Raw genomic sequence first — 27,228 nt, forward strand, 5'->3', positions numbered from 1 at the left:
GCACACCCAACACGTTATCTTATAAATGGAATATATTGATATTATAAGAATGTTTTTGTTCTGTCACAAAGCAACCAAAATTGAAAAACACTAAGCAAAATCATAAAGATAAATATTTAATTTAATATTTTAAACTGCACTTAAAAAAGACACAAAGTTGCATTTAAATGAAAGCTAGATAACAAAAAATGAAAGAAATCATTAAACAAACAATCAAGTTCCAAACTAAACTAACAAAATTGCATCAGACAAATGCCTCAATGAATGTCAGCATGGATGACGCAGGAAAAGACAAAGTACCGGTAGTAAAAATATTAAAAGGTCAGAAGAATTAATTCTGAATGTTATGACTATAATAACTCTGTGACCCTTGAGTACAGAAGTAAACACACATTACCCACATAAAACACAGAACAGCACAGCCCACATATTGCCATCTTTTCCTCAAGCTCAACTGTTAAAACGTGACACTAGCAATGCAAAGGTTATGGGTTTGATTCCCAGGTAACACACAAACTGATAAAATGTAAACTAATGTCCTGTAAGTCAATTTGGATAAAAGTGTCAGCCAAATGCATAAATGTAAAAGTAAACCTATCATTGCAGACACAACCTGCAGAAAACAAAGTGTTGATTGCACTAAAAATACTTACATTAGAAACATTAGCTCAGTGCAAGCACTGTAAACCAAAGCCAAGACATTACTGTAGAAGAATTAAACCAATACATTCCAGATAAAATTAAATCAAAATACAATCATTAACGTCCAATGTTGTAACATAGGTCTGCTCATCAAACTTGATCAACTGGATAAGCAACGTTGCAGAAGCTTTAGCAAAAGATACTACTGCTTTGATGAATATTTGCATGAATTTCAGGTTACTGGAATAGGGGATCAAGAATATAAATCTAGAGTTGACTTTCAGTACAGAATTGACGTATAAGTGTCTGGGACAGTGTCGGGACAGCAGTCGCTGGATATATTTTTAATATTAATGCAGACAAGAGGGGCAAAAAAGCAATAAACTAAAACAACACTTGAATTAGGCAGGAAACAACAGGATATTGCAGTGAGATTATGTTGTTTCCTTTTAGATGCCTTCTCCCTCCGCTGTCCGACTACCACAAAACAGCCCACAGCACTTTTTAATTGGAGAGGGTGAACCAAAAAGTGCCTCTCAAACTCTGCAGAGCAGTTTTAAGAGGTTTGCTGAGCTCAGTACTTGCAGATGTAGCTGCATTTTACGTGCCGGGGCATAAAACCCCGTCCAGGTACGGGTGGTGACAAAGCAGAGAGTCAGAACCCCGTCCTATGTTTGTGATAATGACTTTTTCTTGCCAAGGCACTGCATGATACAAATCAAATGCAGCAAAACTGGAAGAGAGAAAGCAAGCGAGAGAAAAAATGAGAGAGAGGAATGAGGGAGTGTTATGTTTGGATGCAAGGGAATTGTCCCTCGTGCACTCTCTGAGGAATCTGCAGTTGGAAAGATAATAAAGGGATTAGCTGGATTTTTTTAAAGCATTTGCTTATAAATCAAAATGTCTCATCGGTTTCCTCTGCACAAATAGCTAGAATACCAAAATATCTTTGTATATTGCATGAGGGCCGCAAATGCAACATGCTTCAGACTTTGTTTTCTTCCTGTGAAGGTCTCAGGACGGCATGAGGCCGAAATGAGGACGCCTCAGAATCTTGGTCAGGTCAAAAATTCAAGTAGGCATTTATTTAACTTACTTTTGTTTCAAAATACAGTAGGGTCTAATAGTCTGAGACCACACTGAAAATTTGGGATTTTTGAAATATAAAAAAAATTGAAAAGTGGCATAAAATGCAGAAGAAATATGTAAGATTCTACACTATTTATGGGTCACAAATCAAATGTAAGAAAACTTGTGCCACTGATCATGTTAACTCATATTGAAAAAAAAAAAAGCAAAATAGAAGCATCTTGCCATAGAATGCCTGAGTATAGAGGGCCGGCCGTCCATGACTAAACTTGGAAAGTTTACCTAATGTGAGGTCCTCTTTGGACAGCGACAGTGTCCAGTCATTTTACTACAATACACTGGTTTGTTCTTATCTTAGCATCTGGTTAGCATGCCCCTGAATAAAATGAGTGTTTGTTTGTCATGAAAAACTGTGACATCAGTGCTGGTCTTGCCACATACTCTCTGGCCAAAGTTTTGAGAGTAAGAACAGAACCCTTAAAGCACTGTGGTATAGTACAAGAGAAAGAACAAGACAGAAGAAGCAGAGAGCAAGTGAGAGAAATAGATTATCAAAAAACAAATATTAAAACATTACAAAAACATACACAACAACAATGAACCCACACAAGCAAAAAGTGAGAGAGGACACCGTCATTAAAATGATTTCCAGAGCTACAAAGTTTTCGCTGCAGCGAACCAAGCAATGCTGAAAATGTAGTGCCACGCATCTGAGGGAATTTACAAGATCTAATCACATCCGTGTCAGTCCAGCTGTTCTGGGTGCAGAGTAAACCAATGTCCACTCAAGAATAAACACACATTGTCATTAATAACCTCAATGGAACTACTTAATGTTAGCTAATACAAATGTTATCGTAGTAAAATTTTCTACATATTAGCACACAGCTGTCTCCTACTGGCATGGCTTTATAGATTATTTGGATACAAAAAAGTATCCCAGGATTTTAAGGAACAGGCTGACGTCAAAACAAGCTGTTCAAGTGTCAGTGAAATAAAAGGCTTTTTGGACAGGGTCTTTTATACGTAACAGAATATATCTGACAAGAAATCAAACATTCTCTGATTGAGCAAGAGAGGGGAATTTCGCTGGTCATCTCCTCTGTGGCTCCGTTCTTACGGACTACTACATTTTTCCAAGTGTTTAGTTTGGATAAAGAGCCAATTCACTTAATACTTGTGGGACGGTTAAACGTTTAAACCTCCTATTTAAAGGGATCAAGTGCACACATTGTTTAGTTACGTTAAACAGATGTGTAGGGTTTTTAAAGATCTCAATCATTTCTTTAAAAAAGAAAAAAGACAGAGAGAGAGAGAGAGAAAGAGATCTTAAGAAAATAAACATAGTTTCACCCTACACAAATAGTGTACTAATTGTGTATTTGGACTACCTCATTGGTGGGGTTGGAGCTCTTTTTCCATCTGGGTTGAGAATGTTACAAGAGGCAGTTTGACATTGATTAGTGTGTTGAATTGTGGAATTTGAGAGTTTTACCTGGATGACTTGGGTTTCACCACAACACTATTTATACATGTAGACTACAGGTCCAATTAAATACCTAAACCCGTCAGTGGAAAAGTTAGCTGCGCTTTCAGTTGAAATCATAATTTCTCATGCCATGTGATATGGTTGTGAGAGAAAAAAAAAAACGGTGAAGAAAACAGGCATAGGTGGTCCCTTGAAGGCTGTTACAAAAATGCATGAAGAGAATTTTTGTGGAAGTTTAAACGTATTCCGCGATAAAACGGATTTGTGAAACAATTTTGTGGGGCTTTGTAAAGAGATTTATACAATTAATAAATCCTAATGAAATTAATAAGTGAAGAATTATTAGTCCTCTGTTGCTTCTACATTTTTAAAAACTGATGTTAAAAACTGACCCAGCTAATTAAAAATAATTATACTGTAACAAGGTTCCACCAACTTTCCACTTAGTCAATAAGGATTCCAGTGAAAACAATTCAGCCCAAAATACTGTGTATACCTTTTTCATCTCACTGAGATGTTAGTTATAACTATTTTTATGAATTTCAAAATGGCTTTGCAGAGACTCAAAGCGAACTACTCAGTGAACGGTTAGACAGGAAACAACATTTTGCACCTTTGACAGCCAATTAAATATGTAAACTGTTGACACTCACCATACATTTGTTCGGCTTCTCTCCAGAGTGAACCCTCATGTGGATAAGCAACTTGTAGCGTGCATTAAAGGGTTTGTAGCGCCGGACACAACCGGCCCAAAAGCAGGTGAAGTCCTCGCCCTTTCGTTGGTCAATGTGGACCTTCTCGATATGCCTAACCAGCTCCTCCTGTTGTTCATAAGCTGCACTGCAGTCAATCCAGCGGCATATCTGCTTATCGCTAAATACTCCACTGGCATCATCTCTGTCACCCACCTGCTGTTCTACCAGGCCTGTGGGTTTGGGTTGTGCCAGCAGACCTGACGGTGAAGACTGCTGGCTCTGAAGATGTAGCAGAGCTCCTGGGCCAGAGCCCATGTACTGGTGCAGGTGGTAGGGAGGGGGCATGGGTGGCCGTGGGGGGCCAGTCTGGTGGTGGTGGTGGGAATGCCCACTGCGGAGGTGGCTGTGCTGGTGATTTCCACGGCTTGCCAGATGGTGATAGTGATGCTGAAAGAGCTCCTCCTCACTTGGAGAGAAGTCATCCACAGGTTCCTGTTTCAGCGTCGCTGTACCGACGGCATTTCCGTGCTGACAGCCGTCCAGAAGAGTACCAGGCTGTATGAGAAGTCCAAATCCGTCACTGCTGCCCATGCCAGGTCCAGGCTGCATGGAGCCTATGTCTTCACACTGCTCCACTGATGATACTGAAGAGGAGGAGGATGAAGAGGAGAGGGGCAGGAGGCAGGTAGAAGGTGATGGCAGCTGGCAGTTGTCCTGTGGGCTGGGTGTGGGGAGCGGCTTGTGGCTGGGTGTCCCAGAGAATGTGGTGGAAGGTGAGGATGAATTGGTGCGCAGCCCATTAACACAGGCCACCATAGACATATGGGAGGAGCAGATGTTGGCGGCAATATCGATTCCCTCTGTGGCTGCAATGGCAGCTGACTGGGAGGCCACGGAGAGACAGCGTCTCTTCATCCCGCTAACGCTCAGCCGTGCTGAGTGACGTGAGCTTGGGGACAAAGCCATCGGGGAGGAGCCATCTTCATTATTAAAAGGATACACAGTCACCGCCATTGCTGACAACGACAGAGCGGTTGCTAAGCTACGGCCGCTGCCACCGCCACCACCACTGCTCGGACGGTCCAATTCCCTATGTCCTGCACCCATCCCTCCTTGCCCTCCTGAAAAGTCGCCTTGCCCCGATCCCAGTTTGTGTCCTATGGAGCCTTCCTGTTTGATGGGGTATGAGTGCAATGCATGACACCCAGTCAAGCTGATTCCACTGGGTAGAGAGGATGAGCTGAGATCCGTCTGAAAGCCAGCAGACCTGTGGGAGAAAGAAACACACCCAGAGGAATATGAGCAGCATTTAGGCAGAACCGCTCAGGAAGAATATGCACGCTATTATCAGCCCAGCTTGTTGAAAGATAAAGGCCAGGGCTTCTCAAAGCTCTGCCAACTCTTTCTTCCCACAAGCTGTACTTTCAGACACCACGGAAACAGACAAGCTCTGTGCTCCAGTCCTGGCAGACCTACACTCTCCTCTCTAACATCTCTGTTAACACTGTCAGCCTTTGACAAAAGGCATCTCAATTGGAGATTCATTTTGTGAGTCCTTACAGAGTCTTGATAGGTCATAATATTTGTTTTGTGCTGATCAGAAGTATTTTATGAGACCTGCTGTCTCAGGAAACAGTTACTGGATCGATTTCTCTACTATGATGTACTTTAAACACCGGTTAGATCCACCACAAATGCCCCCAAGCAATTCCATGATAATGCTGGAAATTCAGTTTGAACAAGAGTTATGAATAGGTATTTAAAAATCAAAAAAGAGCAAGATGAATTCAAGCAGGCTGTCATGTCCTGCGTATGACATGCTTTGATGACACAATAGGGGTTAACCCAAGCCTACATGTGGGCTGAATAGAAGTCACCTGGTTCGGTGGTATAATGGTGGGCCTCTGAATGCTCTTTGTTTACAATACTGCCCATTATAGTGGAAATCTTTGCCCCCCTAAATGGGGGAGAGGTCATATTTCCCAGTATGTCGCTGTGATCTTCCACATAATAATTTCTGTCAGTTTGCTCATTATGGATTTTGTGCAAAGCTTTTGAATGATCTGAGAAGGCCCCTCTGTCTTTCCTCAGCCTATGAGGGATGTGTCTATGTCCTCTTTTCACTCAGTGCAGTCTGTGCGGGAAACCGCTAATGCTAGCACACTGGCTGAGCTGAAGCCGCAGCTTTGTCATGAGTCGTACTTTTTCAGGCTCACCACTTCCTGTTTGGCTGCAGCACTGACATTAAGCGACAATATTGGAAGAGTTGGACAGCGTGTCTGAGTGAAAGCACTTTTGAAGAACATCCCTCGCTGAAACAATGAGTTTCAACTGCACTGTGTCTGCACAGAAGCCAACAGAAACTGATGGTGGTCTCTTTTCCCAGAGCAGCCAAGTAGCACCATCAGTACTGCTTTGTTTGACTGGCTTGTTTGACTTGTTCCGCACTGCACAAATGAGTTGTATATATATATATATATATATATATATATATATATATATATATATATATATATATATATATATATAATGACTTTGTTTACATTCTTAATGTAATTTGCATGACTATACATTTGCAAAAGCTATTCTAAAGGCCTTACACATATTTATAGAGCTTAGATTCTAGTACTCAGTTTTGTATTTTGAACTGTGTATATTAGGTGTTCTTTTCTATCTTTGATGGCAACCCTCCACAAGCACTTTAAGTGATATTTAAGTGAAAGTGTCATAATTTATTCATGCTCATGTTTTTCCAAACCATGAACAAAGGCACTTCCTATGTAATATACACAATATACTGATTTTCTCATGATCTCTTTTCTCAAATTTTCTGAATTTTTACGTCTTCTCTGCCTTTTGTAATACTCAAGCAAATTCTTGAAACTCAGAATTGTGGTACTGTGAATATGGTTAGCTCTTGCATACAATAAATTGCTTGTGATGTTTCTCATTTGTAAGTCATTTTGGACAGCAATGTCTGCCAAAGGATTTTATTTAAATAAATGCAATCACATACAATTACTTGACTTGAATAATAATTTTGTCTTCTTAAACACTGGTTAAGCAATGTTTAACACTAGTAAATTTGAACCTCCTTTAACCTTATGAAGCCCTGCTATAGAACAACTGAGCTAACCTCAAATGGTGGTGCCAAAGGAAATTGATCTGAAAAAAAATAAATCTTGGTTAATGTTTATTTCAAATATTTTTTTAATTAAAAGTTTCACTTGTTAACATTAGTTCATGCATTATAAACTAACATGAACTGACAATGAACAATTTGATTTTTTATTTTATTTTTATAAATGAACATTAATCAGAAATATTAGATGATGTAAAAATATATTGTTCATTATTAGTTCATGATACTAAATCATTTACTTATGATAACAAATAGGACCTTATTGTAAAGTGTGAGCGAACAGTCCTATCCACCAATCAGATTTTAGGGTTAGGGTAAGAATAGACTAGGTTTATTTGACTGGAATGTTGATCCAGGACTAATCTGAGTAAGATGTGTGGAGATGTGCTAGAAGTCTTACCTAGCATCTCGGTCGGGGCTTTCCTGCAGGTGAAGATTCTGTGTGTGCTGTTCACAGTGGGTGCTGTGATGATACTGGGCTCTAGACTGAACTGGTAGGTTCTGTCCACAGCGAAGTGAGGTTCCATCATCTCCTGTTAACTCATCAGTGCTCTTCTTCTCTGAACCAAATGAGATACATCCCCCATTCACTGAAACAGGTACAATTACAATGGGTATATTAACAATCCAGTAGCAATTTTTTTAACCAATCTGACTTTAATTGAAAATAACTAAGTGGTAACAAATGAGATGCCATTGCATTGAATATCATCACGGCCGGTTTGCAAGCCGCAACAATAAGGGAGACTACACATTGGATGACAACTCAAAGTATAATTTAAAAAAATAATAGAAGTAATTACATAAAATAATTTTTAACGAGAGAACGATAAGCAGTCATCCAAAGTGTAGCTTCCCTTATTGTCATGGCTTACGAGCCGGCCGTGAAAAATAGGGGCTCGTCCGGGATCTGAACCTGGGACCTTGTACTTATCCCAGATGAGACTTGACTAATGTTACATCCCCACTTGTTTTTATTTTAAATATTTAGATGGACAGGCTCTGGTAGGGGAAGAGGTGGAGTTACAGGAGCTGGTTGGGTTCAAGTAAGTAATAGTAAGTGTCATAGGTGAAGAGTAGTGTACTGAAGTGCAAGAGTTTCGGAAGTCTTATCCTCTCAAAAATAGAAAGGCTCTTCAAGACTGGGCCAAAGAACAGCTGCAAGAAAACACAGGTCTTATCATGTTCACTCTAGGAGAGGATACATAGAATTTGGATGAACAGATAAATTTGCCAAAATGTGCAGTTTACAAAACAAAACATACTGCACTTGTTACTGTATCACATAATAAAAGTGCACTGACTTTCCATTTTCAATGTGACAAATAAACCACAAATAATATCAACAGCAGTTTTAAAGATATCTTCCTTACATTTTTTCCTTACTATTTGATTGGACAGCAAGAATTAAATAACTACTCTGAACATTGCCAGATACTTCTGATAAGACTGTTGAAATCAAGCTAGGGCCAAGGGTGGCATCGCTTCGGTGGCGCTGATCTGCTGAGCCAGTTTTAGCATGTGTCCAATCTGTGTTGAACAAAATAAGCCCTGTGCATTCCGATAATGTGTTGTGGTGCCCCCCACAGAACAAACAGACCATGTACTAAATGCCTTCCTAGTACCATTCTACTCTTAGTGTTTCTGTCATACCTGTGTTTGTCAAAAACAGTGAGAAATGTATGGATAGTATGCCATTGTGAACATGGCCATAGACTCACGAGCATGGGGCTCGTGAATTGGAGCGATGCTTGATGTGTGAAATAATCACTCTTTGAGTCAGTTCTTCTCAGTGAATTTGTCTAACGCGGGCTGAATCATTGCACAAAGATAACTCTTACACTAAGTGTAGCATACACTACCGGTCAAAAGTTTTGAAACGCTTACTCATTCTTTATTATAATTATTTTTATTTTTTTTTATTTTTTTCACATATTAGAATAATAGTAAAGTCATCAAAACTATGGAATAACATAAATGGAACTATGGGAATTATGTTGTGACTAAACAAAATCCAAAATAATCAAAACTGTGTTATATTTTAGCATCTTCAAAGTAGTCACCCTTTGCCTAGAATTTGCAGACATGTACTCTTGACATTTTCTCAACCAACTTCTTGAGGTATCACCCTGGGATGGTTTTTAAACAGTATTGAAGGAGTTCCCATCTATGTTGGGCACTTATTGGTTGCTTTTCTTTATTATTTGGTCCAAGTCATCAATTTCAAAAACTTTTTTTTTTAATAAAATTTTAGTTTTATAATGAAATAAATTTATATGTTGGCACAATTATATTTTTGTCTACAAAACTAATTTCAAACATTTAAGCATATGCCTTCAGATCAAAAGATTTTTAAGATCATTGGAAACATTTCAGTCAAGTGTTTCAAAACTTTTGACCGGTAGTGTATGTCATTAAAATAAACAGAATAGTGGCACAGCGCAGCTCAAAATAAGAATGTTACATTATTTCCTCAAGGAAAGCTGACACTCTAGTATGGGTGACCGCATCTTATTTCAAGTGTTTCTAACTTAATTTCAGAAATCTAATTAGCTCAAGATGATGATATTAATAATGTAACACCCAATGAGGTTTGATAAACACACACACACACACACACACACACACATTAAAAACAACGCAAATCAAACCAAAGACAAACAAGTTTAGGTAAATCAAAGAGACATTGTTTGCAAGTAAACAGATTAAGAGGGACAAGTAATTGCAACTTTAAACAAGAAATTCAAGTAAAACAAAGAGGCAAGGGGAAATGAGAGAGAGAGAGAGAGAGAGAGAGAGAGAGAGAGAGAGAGAGAGAGAGAGAGTGGTGGAGCAATCACAAGGTCATAAGACACACAGGTCCTGTAAAGCAAATGCTGGATCCACTCAAGTATATAAACAGAAGGAACATGCTTTTTCACATCCATCCTAGTTTTCAAAGAACAATAATGGTTGTTTGTTAAATCTTGGATCGTTTTTTCTTGACTTAGCAATCCCACAGCTGGAATGTCGAACTGTGTTTTTGTATAACATCATTGCTCGCTGAGCAAAAGCCAAAGATCTCTTGCTTCATCTGGAGAGGATTGTCAATGACGTTGGGATAGTTTATTTTACACAAAAAAACTGACTAATGTTCTAACATCAACTTATTAGTACTCAACTATGCTGTGCCCTTACTTTAGATGGAAATTCTTTATTTTAAATCTAGTTTTGATGAGAAACTGATCATCTTTTATACAAGAAGCCTTCTAAATGTCACAAAGTCAAGTTGAGGTAAACTACACTGCTGATTAGAGGTGCAAAGAGAATACAGCCAGAAACCACAGGAATATTCAACACAAATCTGTTCTACAGATTTTCAGAATTGCTCAATATAAATTCTGGGTCATGATTCTTTGAATTTTAGCCTCTAGTGGTAGCTTGTGAAAGCAGTTTTGATGTCCCTTTAGCCCCAGGAACAGCTAATTTGAACAACTTTGAGGGAAAAAAGGCACAAAAATGGATTTTGAAACAACAGTTGTAGCTTTGAGGCATTTTTTATTAAACATTATGAATAGTAGATTTAAATACTAGGAAAAGCCCTTTGTAGAAGGCAGAGGTGGAAAGTAATGAATTACAACTACTCTCGTTACAGTACTTGAGTAAAAAAATAAAATTTAATTCTACTTTTTTAAGTATAAATATATAATAGTACTTTTACTTGAGTTGATTAAAAATGAAGTATTCAACTTCGCTATAGTTATTTTTCACCACAATTACAAAGTACAAAAAAATACAGAATATTTCAGAATTTTTGGGAAGAAGAATGTTATAAGCACTAAATATACTGTATATAAAAAAAATCTGTTTATAAACTAAATCGTGCTGTGCGCTGCATGACGGAAGCCCGCAGGGCACAGCGTCATGAGCACAGCAGCTTGCATAAACTGCCGCTTGTGTCCTCTCTTCTCTAGCTTTTTGAAGACTTTCTGCCCTGTCACTATACAAGAACTGTAATACTGTGATTTTCTGCATATTTCATTTTATTCTTTAAAGGAGCCATTCATTCAGGTACAAGGGACCGTCTGAACACATTTAACCACTGATCAAATTTCACTTGTTTTTAAGGTATGCAATGTTTTAACTGTGTCAAACATTAACACAATGTAGTTTGACATATATGTGGGGATATCTTGTTTACTTGCTACTATATGTCTAAAACAAACTTTTAAATACCTTAGTAAGATTCAATGCCAATAGTGTCGGAAATTAACGGGGACTCTGAGCAAAAATGCTATTAAAATGAACAAAAATATCCACAAAATTCAAAATATGAGTTCCCGTGTTTTATTAATAATATCTGATATAGTTACAATTACATACATTGCAAACTTCTTTTGACTTTTCACTGAACATTATTTTTTTTCCCGCCGTCCGGTTCCTCACACCATCACATGCACAGACAGCTCTCCGCTTATATCAATCCGCATCAGTTCGTGTTAAATTCCATAATCGTTCGCCCCTCTTGATCAAAATAAACTGTCCTAGCGGGTAACACTCTCACTCACGGTGCTGTACTGTACTTCCCTGCCCTGTGCTGTTGTTTACCTGTCTGAAAAGCCTCACCTGCTAGAGGCCATAAGTGTGCAAGGGATGGATGTTATATAAAGAATGTTTGAGAAATCACAAAACATAATGTAACCAAATGCTACAATTTACTTAATAATAATAACTCAATATATTAAATAACCATAATGTTAATTAATACATTATTATTACAACTGTAATACAATAATACATATACAGAACAACCACTTTTAGTGTTTGAATCAATCATATCTCTCACTAAATGTGAAATGTTTATTTTTGCCTTATTTTATTCAGTTGGCATGTAGGAGTTGATAACAGTTTGCTTAATCTCATTCCATATCTGAATAATTGCTGCAATATTACAGAGGATAAATTTACTCTATGATATTGCATTATATTAGTTTTGTACAGTGTGTTAACTTAATAGCCAAAATACCTGAAATAGGAATGTGTTTCAGTCACAATGCACATTATGCCATTTAGAGATGATTAAGAGACATTTAGGATGTTACAAATGGCTATTTCTATTTAAATAAATGTTGTATATATAAATGTTCTGTTTGTCCAAGAATCCTCTTGCAGCAATGCAGGTCTTTGGCATTTAGAAGCTGCTAGTTTAGGACCTGTGAGGAGTCTGTTTTTCAAATTAGAGACTGTGATTTACTTGTCTTTTTGGGCCGCTTCTGGGCCGTCCAATTCCCTCTCTGTCCTGGTTAGACATTCTTTTTTCAAAACAGTAATGCATGGAATAGCCTTCATCTCTTTAAAACAACAAGAGGGAATGAGACGTTGTGCCGATGTAGTGACGCTAGGGGTCACTCTTGGGAGCCCTAAAAAACCTCTGATCTTTGAAAAAAGGCCAATGGGATTTGGCAAGTGGAATTTGCATGCCACTCCCCTGGACATACGGGTATAAAAGGAGCTGGTATGCAACCACTCATTCAGGTTTTGTGCTGAGGAGCTGGGACAAGGTCCCGGCCATTTTAGCGGGTAGTTCAGCGCTGTGGCAAGAGGGACACAATGTCGCATTCCCTCCATCAGGGAATGGAGGTTACGAAAGAAACCAGGATATTCCCTATCTGTCACTCACTCAACGTTGTGTCAATGTAGTGACATTAGGGGTCCCTATACAAAAGGCCACGACTACTGAACTGTGTTACATGGACTAGCGGTGCGAGACAGGCAGACCTCTGTGTGCCTCATAGCCAGCACACCAGGCCATCACGTAACCTCCCCCAATGCTCTTATGAGCATCAAACGGTCCTTCGGGAAAAAGTCGACTGCCCAACAAATAGTTACAGGCTAGCCCAGCCGTGGCCTCTTTTCCTAATTTTTTCCCCCAAAAAGAGTGGAATTTGTTAACCAAATGGGGGCCATAAATGTCTACATCAGGGGGGGTGACACTCCCAAGGGGAAGACACCGCAGAGACCACACCCCACTCAGAGAAGGGGGGGGAGGGTATTTCGAGTGGAAATATGTCACATGGTCTTACTGAGTCTTGTCGGAAGTATGTCATGTGGATAAGTCATCTGGTAGGTCCTACCCGAGGGGAGAGGAGTTTCTACAAGCATGGTGACCGGGGGCAGAGGGGCCTCTGCCCGAGGAAGATGCAGTTTACCAACAGAGAAATGATTTAGCAGAAGATATATCACATGGGGTCACCTATGGGGAACCAGTGCATGTGGAGCTCCTACCCCAGTACAGGGCTTAGTTAGCACATGTACTGGGCCAGCAGCGAGTTTCTCCACAAACTCGTCTACCACAGGGCTAAGGAGTAAAATCATCTAGGGATCACAACTTGTGAACATGACTAGGAGTCAAAGGCACACATCTTCACCTCATGGGAGGGGAAAGTTGCTATACGGCAAAAAACAACTGTTCAGACCTGACAACACGGGACAAAACTGGCTCAATCTGAAGATTATAGAACCTCACAAAGGTGTTGGGTGTCACCCAGCCCGCTGCTCTGCAGATGTCTGCCAAAGAGGCACCACTGGTCAGGGCCCAGAAGGTCACTACACTCCTAGTAGAGTGGGCTCATCGCGCCACGGGGGGTGGCATGTCCTGAGTGTTATATGCCATCATGATGGCATCAATGACCCAGAGGGCGATCCTCTGTTTGGAGACCAAAGCAGACAAAGAGCTGCTCTGAGCTTCTAAAGCTCTGTGTGCAATCCAAATAGATGCGTAAAGCATGCGCCGGACACAGCAACACCAAAGCTGGGTCTGCCTCCTCCTGGGGCAGTGCTTGCAGGTTCACCACCTGATCCCTAAACGGGGTCGTGGGAACCTTGGGCACATAGCCCAGTCGAGGTCTCAGGATCACGTGAGAGTAGCCCGGACCGAACTCCAGGCATGTTTTTCTGACAGAGAACACCTGCAGGTCCCCTACCCTCTTGATGGAAGTGAGCGCAGTCAGGAGGGCAGTCTTCAAAGAGAGTGCCTTAAGCTCAGCTGACTCCAGGGGCTCGAAGGGGGCTCCCCGTAGACCCTGAAGGACTACAGAGAGGTCCCATGAGGGGATGAGATGCGGTCTGGAGGGATTCAACCTCCTAGCACCTCTCAGGAACCTCTGACACGCTGGTGTCAGGAGCACAACCTCTCCCTCAATGTCAGCAAGACAAAGGAGCTTGTCTTGGACTTCAGGAGAAGAGAAAGAGAACACAGCCCCATCACCATCAATGGAGCACCAGTGGAGAGAGTCAGCAGCTTCAAGTTCCTGGGTCTACACATCACTGAGGAACTCACATGGTCTGTCCACACTGAGGCCATTGTGAAGAAGGCTCATCAGCGCCTCTTCTTCCTGAGACGGCTGAGGAAGTTTGGAATGAACCACCACATCCTCACACGGCTCTACACCAGCACTGTAGAGAGCATCCTGACTGGCTGCATCTCCGCCTGGTACGGCAATAGCACCGCCCACAACCGCAAAGCCCTGCAAAGGGTGGTGCGTTCTGCCAGACACATCATCGGAGATGAGCTTCCCTCCCTCCAGGACATATACACCAGGCAGTTTGTGAAAAAAGCTCGGAGGATCATCAGAGACTCCAGCCACCCGAGCCATGGGCTGCTCTCACTGCTACCATCAGGCAGGCGGTATTGCAGCATCAGGACCTGCACAAGCCGACTTCATGACAGCTTCTTCCCCCAAGCAATCAGACTTTTGAACTCTTGATCGCTCACGATCAATATACATCAGCACTGCACTTTATTAATCTTATTAATCACACTGGACTGTCATATATAATATTCTCTTTTAAAAACACACTGGCAACTGACTATCAACCGACAGCCTGAATGTCAATACAGTACAATACAACCTACTGTATATTTTATATATACTATATATACTATTTTTTTATTGTATAATGTGTATTCTATATTGTGTGTATTGTATAATGTACATTTTATGTTATTATTTGTATATTGTGTTGTGTGTAATTATGTATATATTAGATTTTAAATTGTGTTGTGTAAATTTGATGTTTATTGTAGATTAGTGTATGTCTCATCACTGTCACGACTGCAATGTTGCTTGGAACTGCACCCAAGAATTTCACACACTATTGCACTTGTGTATATGGTTGTGTGACAATAAAAGTGATTTGATTTGATTTGATGATCAGGTCGTGCTTCCCTAATGACTTACCGTCCACTGTGTCGTGGTGTGCCGCTATAGCGGCTTCATACACCTTCAAGGTGGAGGGGGACAGCTGCCCCTCCAGCCTCTCCTGCAGGAAGGAAAGCACCAATCTGACTGCACATCTCTGGGGGTCTTCACGTCGGGAAGAACACCACTTAGCGAACAGACGCCACTTCAAAGCATACAGGCGCCTCGTAGAGGGAGCCCTAGCCTGAGTGATCATGTCTACCACCGCGGGTGGTAGGCCACATAGGTCTTCCGCTTCCCGTCCAAGGGCCAGACGTGGAGATTCCAGAGGTCTGGTCACGGTGCCAAACGGTGCCCCGTCCCTGAGAAAGAAGGTCCTTCCTCAGGGGAATTTGCCGGGGGGGGCTGTCGTGAGGAGCGTGAGGTCTGAGAACCACATCTGGGTGGGCCAGTAGGGTGCTACTAGGACGACCTGCTCCTCATCCTCCCTGACCTTGCACAGGGTCTGTGCAAGTAGGTTCACTGGGGGAAACATGTATTTGCATAGTCCAGGAGGCCAGCTGCCAGCGCGTCTATACCGAGGGGTGCCTTGGTCAGGGAGTACCAAAGCAGGCAGTGGGAGGATTCCCGGGAAGCAAACAGGTCTACCTGTGCTCGACCGAATCGACTCCAGATCAGCTGACCGGCTGGGGGTGGAGTCTCCACTCTCCCCTGAGCATAACCTGTCGTGACAGCGCATCCACTGCGGTGTTGAGGTCGCCCAGGATGTGAGTGGATCGTAGCGACTTGGAGGCACTGCTGACTCCAGAGGAGGAGACAGTGGGCGAGTTGTGACATGCAATGGGAGCGTAGACCGCCTTGAAGGTTGATGTATGCTACCGTCGCCGTGTGGCACTGCGAGCGCCTTATCCACCTGGGGGATCACTGAATACCCCTTGGCCACCCCACCATTGAGGGTAGTGAGAGCGGGGGAGCTGAAAGATTGGGATCGGGCAGTAAAAGGTGCCCCCCATGATCTTGTCAGCTCCTCATACACTTCCGGGAAGAAAGGGACCAGGGCGAGGCGCAGCCATGATCGGCGCTCTGGGCCTAGGAACCAATCATCGAGCCGTGAGGGTTCAGGGGAGAGTGGAGGGTTCCACCCTAGCCCGATGCTCATGGCTGCCCGGGAAAGCATGTCCGTCATCTCCACGTTAGCCTGAGACACACCCGAAGGAGGGAGCCCAGCCAAGGCGTCCGCATCAGAGTGGACAAGCCCTCTCTCTAATGCTGCGCTCGATAACTCATTGTCTTCCCGGGCTCCGAATAAGAGGTCGAACTCGCCGTGAGACAAGCCGGCGGTCTCATCTGAGAGCCCGACCGGGGCAAGCGAGCATGCTGGGGAATGGGAGGTCTGTGGGGGTTTACCCGGCGGAGGTGCTCCAATTGAGGTCCCCAAATCGCCCCCAGTGCTAACCGGCATGGCCTCATACCCATAGGTAGAAGGACCAAGGCGGGGAGCCACTGGGGTGGCTTGCTTTCTTACGAATGCAACATTGCCATGGTCATGTTCTCGCAATGAGGACAAGACCCATCCACGAACGATGTCTCCACGTTGGCAACGCCCAGACACGTAAGACAGCGATCGTGACCAACAGAAGCGGAGAGATAATGACCGCAACCAGGAATAACACACAAATGGAAAGGCATCTTTAAAAAGACGTTCCGTGTGTGCCACTCTTTTAGAATGAAAATATACTCTTTTTAGAATATACTCTTTTTGTTATTCTGCCGAAGTGCCCAGGGGCGTTCTCTGCACGCCACGGGTGCAGAGGGGGAGAAGCCGCTGAAATGCGCCGTAAAATCCAGCAGATGAGGTGAATGAACTCACGGATGAATTCAGCTTCAATGAGTAGAACCACTCGGCTTTGAAGAGAAAATCTGAATGAGTGGTTGCATACAAGCTCCTTTTATACCCATATGTCCGGGGGAGTGGCATGCAAATTCCACTTCCCAATTCCCATTGGCATTTTTTCAAAGATCAGAGGTGTTTAGGGCTCCCAAGAGTGACCCCTAGTGTCACTACATCGACACAACATCGAGTGAGTGACAGATAGGGAAATAGAATTTCAGGAGAAAGGTGTTTCTTTTTGCTTAGTTTTAAAACCAAAATTTGACTTGCAAGTGTAAAGCAACTTGTAAGAACTCAATACCTCAGCAAATGAGGGGGAAAAAAACACTGTATTGTGATTTCCGCATGGTAGCGCAACCATTTTCAATTGTTCTAATAACACTGTGTAACAATTATTTATTTATTGTTATTTATTTTTTTGTTCCTTGGTAGTAAGTGTTATTTCCTAATTGCTTATGCCTCAAAAGTATAGAAAATGGCTATTATTCCCCACAAACTTTGCTTTTGTGACCAGGACAGTGATATTTTGAAATGTACCTATTTCCAATGAGAAAACGGGCGAATTTGTGTCTTTTCGTTCACATAAAGTCAATCCAAATTAACATGTATTTATACTAAAGTAATATTCAAAGCCATGCTGGTCCATAATGGTAACAAGTACACGTCTCTTCCCCTGGCTCACTCGGTGCACCTCAAAGAGCATTACAACAGCATCAAGACTTGCTGGACGCCTTGAAGTATGATGAGTATGGCTGGGAGGTCATAGGAGACTTCAAAATGGTGGCATTCCTGATGGGTCTCCAAGGCGGTTTTACCAAGTTTCCCTGCTATCTTTGCCTTTGGGACAGCAGGGACTACCACAGGTGGGACTGGCCACAGCGGACCGAGTTCTCTGTGGGGAGGAACAACATCAAGTGAATGCCACTGGTGGACCCCAGGAAGGTGCTGATGCCACCACTGCACATCAAATTGGGCCTTATGAAACAATTTATTAGAGCTCTAGATAAGGAGTCGGCAGCCTTCAAGTACCTTCAAGACTTCTTCCCTAAGCTGTCTGAGGCAAAGGTCAAAGCCGGTGTCTTCGTCGGACCACAGATAAAGAAGGATTCTGGATTCATATGTTGTTTTTTCTGACTTTATGTGAACGAAAAGACACAAATTCGCCCGTTTTCTCATTGGAAATAGGAAAATTTCAAAATATGATTTTGCCAGTATTTTGATCAATTTAATGCATCCTTGGTGAAAGGAAGCATCAATTTCTTTCAGGAACAAAAATTTCTTTGTGTTCTAAAAATGGTAGCATCTATACTACATATAATATAATTTTCATAAAGTAACTTGTAAAGCAATTACTTGAGAAGTTTTTCAGCAAACTACTTATTTACTTTTACTTGAGTCATAATATTTCTCAGTATTCTACTTGTACTCAAGTGAATTATTCCTTCAGTGGCAGTACTTTTACTTAAGTAAAAAAAATCAGTACTCTTTCCACCACTGGTAGAAGGTGATGATTGGTGTTTAGTTGCTTCTCCCCAATCATCACTCTTGAGAATTATGGAGGTTTGGGATGCAATGCTTTACTACATTAACAGAATTAGCCAAATAAGAGTCTCTTCTCCACATTTGAAGACCTGGAAAGAACTTTAGATGGTATTTCAACTGAATATACCAAGGGAATTCAGTTTTGGGTACTGCAATGTGTGTTGGTTTTTGTTTAAATGGTGGAAGTCTAAGAAAGCTCCAGTTGTGAAAGCATAGAAAATAAAGCATAGAAAAGAAAGAAAGAAAAAAGAGGTTCTAATGTTCTAATGCTCATACAGCAGTAAAACCCACAGGCCAGATTCAAACCTGAGTCTCCTGCATCAGTGTGTCTGGAGAATGTGTGCTTACCATTGATATGTCACAAGAAGTCTTTGTAAGGATTATAAAAACCTGCGAAAGTGCATCTTTCCCAAATGTCACACCTGCATCATATGCAGAGAAATCAAACTAAGGAGGATAGTTCCAACACGTTGGCTCTCATCAGTACCTGAATAATGGACAGAATCCAGAGAAGAAGTTTCTCCACAGCTCTGTCCAAGAGGGTTTTCTCACCTCTGATCCATGACCAAATGTAAGTGAGGGTAAAGGAGGGCGCAGGCTTGCAAGCATTCAGGAGCCATTAGGAATGACAGTCTTGGGTGTGAGATCACTGATGTGCAGTGCCAGTAACACTTGAAGGCAAAGCAGAGCTCTGTGATGAAAACCAGGCTGATGTGCTGGCCTCATTCACAGAAACACAAGAACAAGATCAGAGAGCAAAACCAAAAACAGAACAGAGAGAGAAAAACACTTCCATTGTCATCCCCTTATTTCATATGTACAGAAGAAGAATAAATAAATAACAAAGCCGTACTCATACGTCAAAGCTGTTTGCATGATGTTCTTGTAGCTCAACTGGAAGAGTATGGCGCTAGCAATACCAAGGTGGTGGGCTCAAATGGGTTCAGATCCTGGGGAACACATGCCAATAAAATGTATGGCTTGAATGCACTGTAATTTGTTTTGAATTAGAGCATCTGCCATATGCATAAAAGTAAAATGGCAAACCATCCAATGTTATGTATCCTATATATATGCTCATATTCATGCAAACATCATACTGCACATCAGGGTTAAATATGCACCAGGTCTTGGGGCACAAATTGCACAGAGAGTGACAAAAAAAGAGCCTGATCTCATGAAAATGTTTTGACTGTTGCAACATTTTTGCAAAAGGATTTTAAATGGATCATAGCACGTATCACGTCAGGGATGTTTTAATTCAAAAACCTACCTCCCTACCTTAAATCTTAAACCTAAACCTAACTGACAATGTAATGACAAACAAATCTTAGATGAAAAACAAATTAGGCTTTTAAGGTTAATGCTCTATCCAGTTTATAAAACAAAACATACCGCCCTACCCTGAACCCTAAATCTAAACCTAACACATAGTGTCATAAAAAGCAAATGTGACATGAAAAAATGCAATTGCTGATGAAACCACGTCATTCTGTGGTGCTTCTATGACACTTTCAGCTCACGCATCGACTTGAGTGCTCTCTCAAGTCCTTTGTATCAAAAGTGCAATGCTGTACCAATTGAGCTAATGCACAATATGATCACATTCGTACAAGCTTCTTCTATAAATGTAGTTGGTAATGTAATGCAAATGATAAAATGTATTGCCTTACAAGTTATGTAGCTATAGTAAAAGTGATTAGATGTCATACAGTAAGTGCTTATGAACTGATAATTTTTGTTTTCCTTGTAATTTGTGTGAAAGGGCATAAACGCGTTGTATTAGCACCTCTAGTGTTAATTGCTCTAGGAAACTGCTGTGATACAATGGGTGCTTCTTATTTCTTAAATTGTGCATCCTCGTTTCCTCGCTCCTCTGTCCTCTAGACCGTGACCGGAAACTGATCAAAGTCCACCATCATGAAGGACGGATCAATTCTCTAAATGCACCACAAGGACAGAGGAAGCTTACCAAGGACGCTTGATCGAGAACGCACCGGTGCAACATATGAGGAAGACTTTTAGGTTGAAGCACCTGACGCACGCATAAATTCTCCTCCCCTTTCACATCTGGAAGATTCACCTTCGCAGTTTAAATAAACCATAGTTGTCACATACTTCAACAGTGCATCTTGAATTTTGGGATTTATTATGAATATTTTAATAAATAAAGTTTCGATAACATAACAGCAAGCATACCGAGGTACTGTAGCTGCACAGAAACGCGCTCTGAAGTCACATTTGATTGAGCAGAACATTTCATTTTACAAATACATCTTGCTTCGATTCCTCCATCCTTGCTTCCTTTCCTTCCATACTTTCCTCATTTCCTAAGAGGGTGGAGCTAGGAAATGAGGAAAAGAAGCAAGGAAAGGAAATAATGATGCACAATTTAAGAAATTGTGTGCTGAGTGACTTCAGCCAGGTCTCCTAAGCAACAAAATTGGCCCAGTTGCTAGGGAGGGTAGAGTCACATGGCCATGGGGTAACCTCCTCATGGTCGCGATTAGTGGTTCTCGCTCTCATTGGGGCACGTGGTAAGTTGTACGTGGATTTACAACTTACCACATGCGGAGTTTCCACGGTGTCATGCATGATGAGCCACGTAATAAGATGCACGGATTGACTGTCTCAGAAGCGGAGGCAACTGAGACTTGTCCTCTGCCACCCGCATTGAGGTGAGTAACCGTGCCACCATGAGGACCAACTAAGTAGTGGGAATTGGCCATTCAAAATTGGAAGAATAGGGGATAAAAAAAAGAAAAAAGAAAGAAATGAGAAGTCGCCAATTAGCATGTAAATATTAGCTTTCACTATTGTAGGTATAGTAACGTGATTCTATCAGGCCAGGATGCAAAAATGCCCCAAATCTTTCAAATGAGGGAGCAAAGAAATGCCCCAAAATGAAGAAATAAATTAATCTAACCTTTGATGTATATTTTATTGTTCTATTCCCTGTCGATGCAGTTTGTTATGGTTTTGAGACAACAGAATTGAAATAAATGAAAGGGACATTGTGTTTGGTCAGAAAATAGTCAGAAAAAATATATGCCTCCGTATAAGTTAGGGATAATGTACAGTCAGCCGATTGTTATCGCACAATAAACCCCAACAGGGTGATCAGTACCCCACTGCGAAGTGGAAGGAATATGATAGCAACTGACTGACTGTACATTATCCAGCTTATTACATGGCTACTAACCAAATAAATAAATACGTGGACATAAAATATTGATTTGCATTGAAATTATGTAATTTGAGAAGAAAGAAATCGCTGAACAGCTGAAATCAACCTCAAGTTTGTGTCGGAGTTCTGTTGATGTTTATTTTGTAAAAATGACCATCTGACTCCTCAATAATCAGCCTATTACAAGACTACTTGCCAAAAAAAAAAAAAAAATGCACATGAAACATTGATTTGAGTTTAAATTATTTTATTAGCTTACTTGTAGAGATCGCACAGTAATTCGAGAATTAGGAGAGATGGCTCGCAGAACCCGGATGAGCAGTCTGATACGTCTAAATCCCCAGATGTGTGGTAGTTACAGAGCAATATCTGACCTCTGGATGGTACCATTGACCAATCGGAATAAAGTAATCCAGAGAGCCATGTAATAAGTAAAAAATAACCTTGAAAATCACCTCCAGGGGGCAAATATTGCTCCTCAATACAAAAGTACATTTCTGACACTGCTGCACATGTATATGGGTACATTTGCAAATTTTACTACAAGATTAATTTAAGGGCATTTGCCACTTAAAGAGCTACAATAGTGGAGAGAGGACAGGGAACACTTGGAAGAAGAAGGGGGAACAGGATCTGAAAGTCACTAGCCAGATTCACACACCACCCACATGACTCAGTGTGCAATGCCACTGCACAACTATAGCCCTGATTCTTCTAAGAAACAATGGATGGATCTTGCATTGTGCTTAAGCAGCGAATCAAAAGTAAATTCACTTTGGATTCCCAAGCATTCTTTACAGTACAGTACCATACCATACAGTAGGAGAGAACACAGTGTAACTCCCTACCCATAACCCCATCACTGGACCACGCAGACTCTCTGTGCATCTGATCAGCTGATGGGTCGGGCATTATTAAATGTAATTGGTGGTAATCTCAGGTGATATTTTATTTTGGTGACACTTCATTTTCTACAATTCTCGCCTCCTGCCTTTCAAGTCACCTAAGTGCAGCATTAAGTGCTGGAGTGAGACCGAGCTTGTGCCAGCATTTAATGTTTTCAAGTCTTCAGAGATGCTGGCAATGGAAAGCAGATGTCTGAAGACATGTGTTCGCAGGAATACTGTAGCACAAGAGGGGGCTTCAAGGAAAGGATAGGAGGGGGCGTTTGTATGTGTGCATGTGCCAGCGCATGTATGTGTGTATCAGCTCTAATGCACGTCAAACATGTGAGCACACAGAACAACAAGCTTCTAAAACTGCAAGATAGATGCATCTGAAAATGCGCTGTGACATTTCTACTCGTGCCACTTTAGCACCATATATCATGGCATCAGCACTTAAACAGTTAATAACGATCGACTAACTCTGTGACACTCTCTTCCTATTCTCCTGTCTTTTGTCTTTTTCTGTCTCATTACCTCATTTCTATTTCTTGTTTAATCTTTCTGCTTTTCTCACTGTCTTTTTGTTTTCTCTTCACGCTTCTTTACTCTTTCTTCACCCTTTCTCTCTCAGGGGCAGTTTCTCAGAAAAAAAAAAAATCTGACAGTACAAAAACAAAACAAATATCACAAAATATAAGATCAAATAGTGTGTAAAGCACTCATTTTTCTAAAGTGTCTTTCACATTGGATGAAGTTTCAGAGCAAGGCATTTCTTTTGTCTCTCTTTAGCTCACTGCATTCTCGATCCTAAAACACGGATACAGGATATACAAAGTACAAGCGAAAAATCACGTGAGATGAGGCAGTGAATTGCCTGCATGGGTCAAACTGGTGGAAAAGGATGAAGATTATCACTTTTGTTCACATACAAATCAAAATGATCTTGACAATGATGATCTGTGACTGAGCCGGCTTTTAGTGAGCCCGTAGCTCAGTTAAATTAAAGCTGCACCTCTGTGCCTGCGACCATCATGACACCTGCAATGTTTACTGAGGATAAATAACAAAGGCCAATCAATAGTTAGTAGTAACAAATAAAAGGTACACAAAATATTTTACTCTATTATTGTAGTTTTTTAATCAAAAAGGTAGCATACTAATATATTCACAAAATACTCTCGATTGCCTTAATAATTTTGTAAAACCGTAAACATGTCACTAAAATATTAAGGACACAAAAGTTTATTAAAATTTTATTTTTTAAGTAAAACCATTAAATGCCATCGTTCAATTAGAAAATAGTTCCTGACATGTAAACAGTAACAGAACGTTGCAGTGCAAAAAAAATAATGATCAGCTGCTGCTTAGTGATACAACTAGCTCAGTGAAAAGGTCACATGCTTTTTTGTGAATTGCCCAATCAGCATCCATAACCAGATCTATCCATTTTGTTTTTAAGTAATGTAGAAAATGTATAAAAACATTTAGGCTTGATGAGACTTTGATGTGACTTAGTTTAAATAAATTGTATGTTAATAGAAACGTTAAAATAATATTGGTTGCTTGTTAGTAGCGTATGGTAAATGGTGTTCCATTTGCCTTTCACTCAGAAACTGTGAAAAAACTCTAATGGAACATGACTTTACAGTTTGTTGGGCTAAAAAAAAAAGCAAAACCCAGTTTACTTTGCCTCCTCATTTCAGAAGTCTACCATATGCCACTGTCTCTGTCTCTTTCTCATTCTCAAACACAAGGTCAGCAGATGCCTGAGCAGTGGGCTTATACTGGATTCTCTTGTGCTCCTCAACATGACTGCAGTGTCCTGTACAGATGTAGTGTATTACAGACAAGAGTCTTTTCCATGTTTAAATCTCATAACTCATGTCTATATTTGTGTCTCAACTCAGACCCGGAACTTATTTGTTTGCTTAGTAATGGAGGTTTGATTGAAAACAAGGTTTGATGAAAAATAACAAAGTCTGGGGAAAGGTTCCCTCAAACAGGTGCACGGTCTTGTAAGGCCAGGGAAAAAAAACTTGATTAAATTATGAGGGACTGAAATGTAAAAAAAAAAAAAAATGTTTTTTGCTGGATTATTGGTACCACCAGACATTAGGTTTTTCATGAGGATGAAATTGGTTTGTTATGGCAGTTTCCGAATAAAGATAAATCCTGGTCTGTGTTTCACATCTAAGGAAAAAAAAAACACAATTAATTTAACTAAATATATTTTATATTAAACATCAAAAAGCTACAATAAAATATCAAATTAATTTAAACCTTTATGTCTTCAAGGCCAGTGCAATACTTCACAGACAATGACAATGCTAAACACAGATAATCTTCCCCTTCGCCTAAGTTCTGAAATCTAATTTGCGTTCACATTCATATAAAAAAATTATGTGTTGTTGCACCAGGTTTAACAGCTTCGACAGCAAACGCCATTGGTCCTCGCATGTTTTTGAATATGCGGAATGGAGAATAAGATCTTGAGTCATGTGGAGTGCTGTTATGGTTTATTTTTTTTATTTTTTCTGGAGCATAACAGACATGGTCACTATGAGTTGTTGTATGGAAAAGTGCAGTATGAGATTGTTCAAAATGTCTCATTTTGTGTTTCACAGGGGGGAAAATAACTGCATACAGATTTGGAATGACATCGTGGCGAGTAAATAAAAAAAAATGATTTTCTTTGCAACCACATGAAAGACTTTTCAGAGGTAAGGCCATAAAATCTTATACACAGGGTTTTTCCTGCATTGAAAAATTTTCGGTGGCCGCCGAAGCTAAATTTCAGGCACCCAAAGCAAATTTTATGACAAAGTGCCAAAAGCAAGATGAATCATGTGACCCATTTGAATTCTACATGAGAATTTTCTATTTTTAAGTGCTATGGAGCAATTCCATTTAAATTCCAAAACCATTTAAAGCGGCTACAGCACTGACATTCTGAACAGCACTGTTGAGGAAAGAGAAAACACTTGCACCAGCATCAATTACAAGACTTTTCACCTCTACACATCAACACCCTTACTAACATTTATCACAGTAAACTTTTTTAGATTTTTTTCATTACAACTGTGGTAGTTGTATTAAAGTTACGTTTTTAAATGTATTTAGGCTATTATTTTTTCATAACAAATAAACTGTTTATTTTTTAAGAAAGACTACCTAACTAACAACTGAGGAGCAATCCATGGTCTTAAATATGGTAAATACAAGGGCAAGTAGGCTACAATGTAGAATATAAATTATGAAGAAAGTCATGTGTAATATTCTAATATATTTCCTGATCCAATGATGTTTGATATAAGGAAACAAACTGGCCTGGTTTGGATTCCTAAATTGTGAGTCTGATAAAAGAAAAAAATATCTGTTATGAAGTAGGAAACAAACATATTTATTACAGAAGCACAGTCCCAAATCAGTAAAGTGGTTTACTCATGAATATTATAACTAGGTGTTAAGTTAGTTTAATTTCCCACAGCACCTTGAAGTACAAAACATTCAGAAGTTTTTAGATGCTCAAATGATCAAAAATAAATAATATTCATTACAAACATGAAATGCAACATTTATTAAATATTAATTGCAATTATATATATATTAAAACTGCATTGCGATGAATGTGAAAGTAGGCCACCACCGAAGACCATTTTTGACTCAGGAAAAACCCTGATACAATATATATAAAATCATAAAATCAAGATTCTGGTAAAATCATAAAAACAAGATTCTTGTGTAACACTGATATAATCTACAAAAGGGTAATTAGCTCATTAGTGCTGACAAAAATGAAGAAGAATCGTTTGCTTATAAGTACTGAGAGGGACATATGCAGCTGGCTGCTGGTTTCATCAGAGGCTTGGCTCCTAAAACAGTCCGAAGCTGACCGCAGACTACTAAACACAAACACCAAACAGTGCCTGCACCACTCCTACGGTCCGATGACTAAACCGCATACTTGGACAAGGGAAACTTATAAATCAAGGCTCACAGTGATTAAAGTCATTTCCAGACTGTAGCGGCACACACACACACACACACACACACACACACACTTAGCAAAGACACAAAAGATCAGGACTCAAACAGATAATCAGCCCTGATTGTGATCACTGCCAATGACTTTTTGAAGTGTTTCCAAACATTATGGACAGTGTTGTTCTTCCATACCTTTATTGTAATTACTAGGTTCCACTTGGGCATGCCACCACCTGCTGGTGACTGGCTGTCACTGGAGGAGCCTGAGAGTCTGTCCTCTGTGGATTGACGTGGGTGGATTTGGACCACCATCGCTCTGTTTTCCAGTAAGCAGTGGGTGAGGCTGGGTCAAGGCGGTAGTGCAGAACCTGGCAGATCAGTGGAAATGGCCATTGTACCAGGGATGGGGTTGGTGACTCAGTTCATGATGGATACACTTTTACCTCAGATCAAATAAGGTACAATGCAACTAGATCATGTCGTACAGTACAAATGAATAT

General features: G+C 40.6%; 1 protein-coding gene across 1 annotated transcript in view; it reads right to left on the minus strand.

Moving 5' to 3' along the window:
- LOC127424504 (zinc finger protein GLIS1-like) overlaps positions 1-27,228 on the minus strand; it is a 115,761-nt gene that overhangs the window by 63,840 nt on the left and 24,693 nt on the right. The window contains exons 3-4 of the mRNA XM_051669789.1: positions 7,458-7,647; positions 3,874-5,182 (exon numbers count right to left, since the gene is read on the minus strand). Of these exons, the coding sequence (XP_051525749.1) occupies positions 3,874-5,182; positions 7,458-7,647 (1,499 nt within the window). The remainder of the gene's footprint in view (positions 1-3,873; positions 5,183-7,457; positions 7,648-27,228) is intronic.

Source organism: Myxocyprinus asiaticus, chromosome 33, assembly GCF_019703515.2.
Source record: "Myxocyprinus asiaticus isolate MX2 ecotype Aquarium Trade chromosome 33, UBuf_Myxa_2, whole genome shotgun sequence".
Classification (NCBI taxonomy): Eukaryota; Metazoa; Chordata; class Actinopteri; order Cypriniformes; family Catostomidae; genus Myxocyprinus; species Myxocyprinus asiaticus.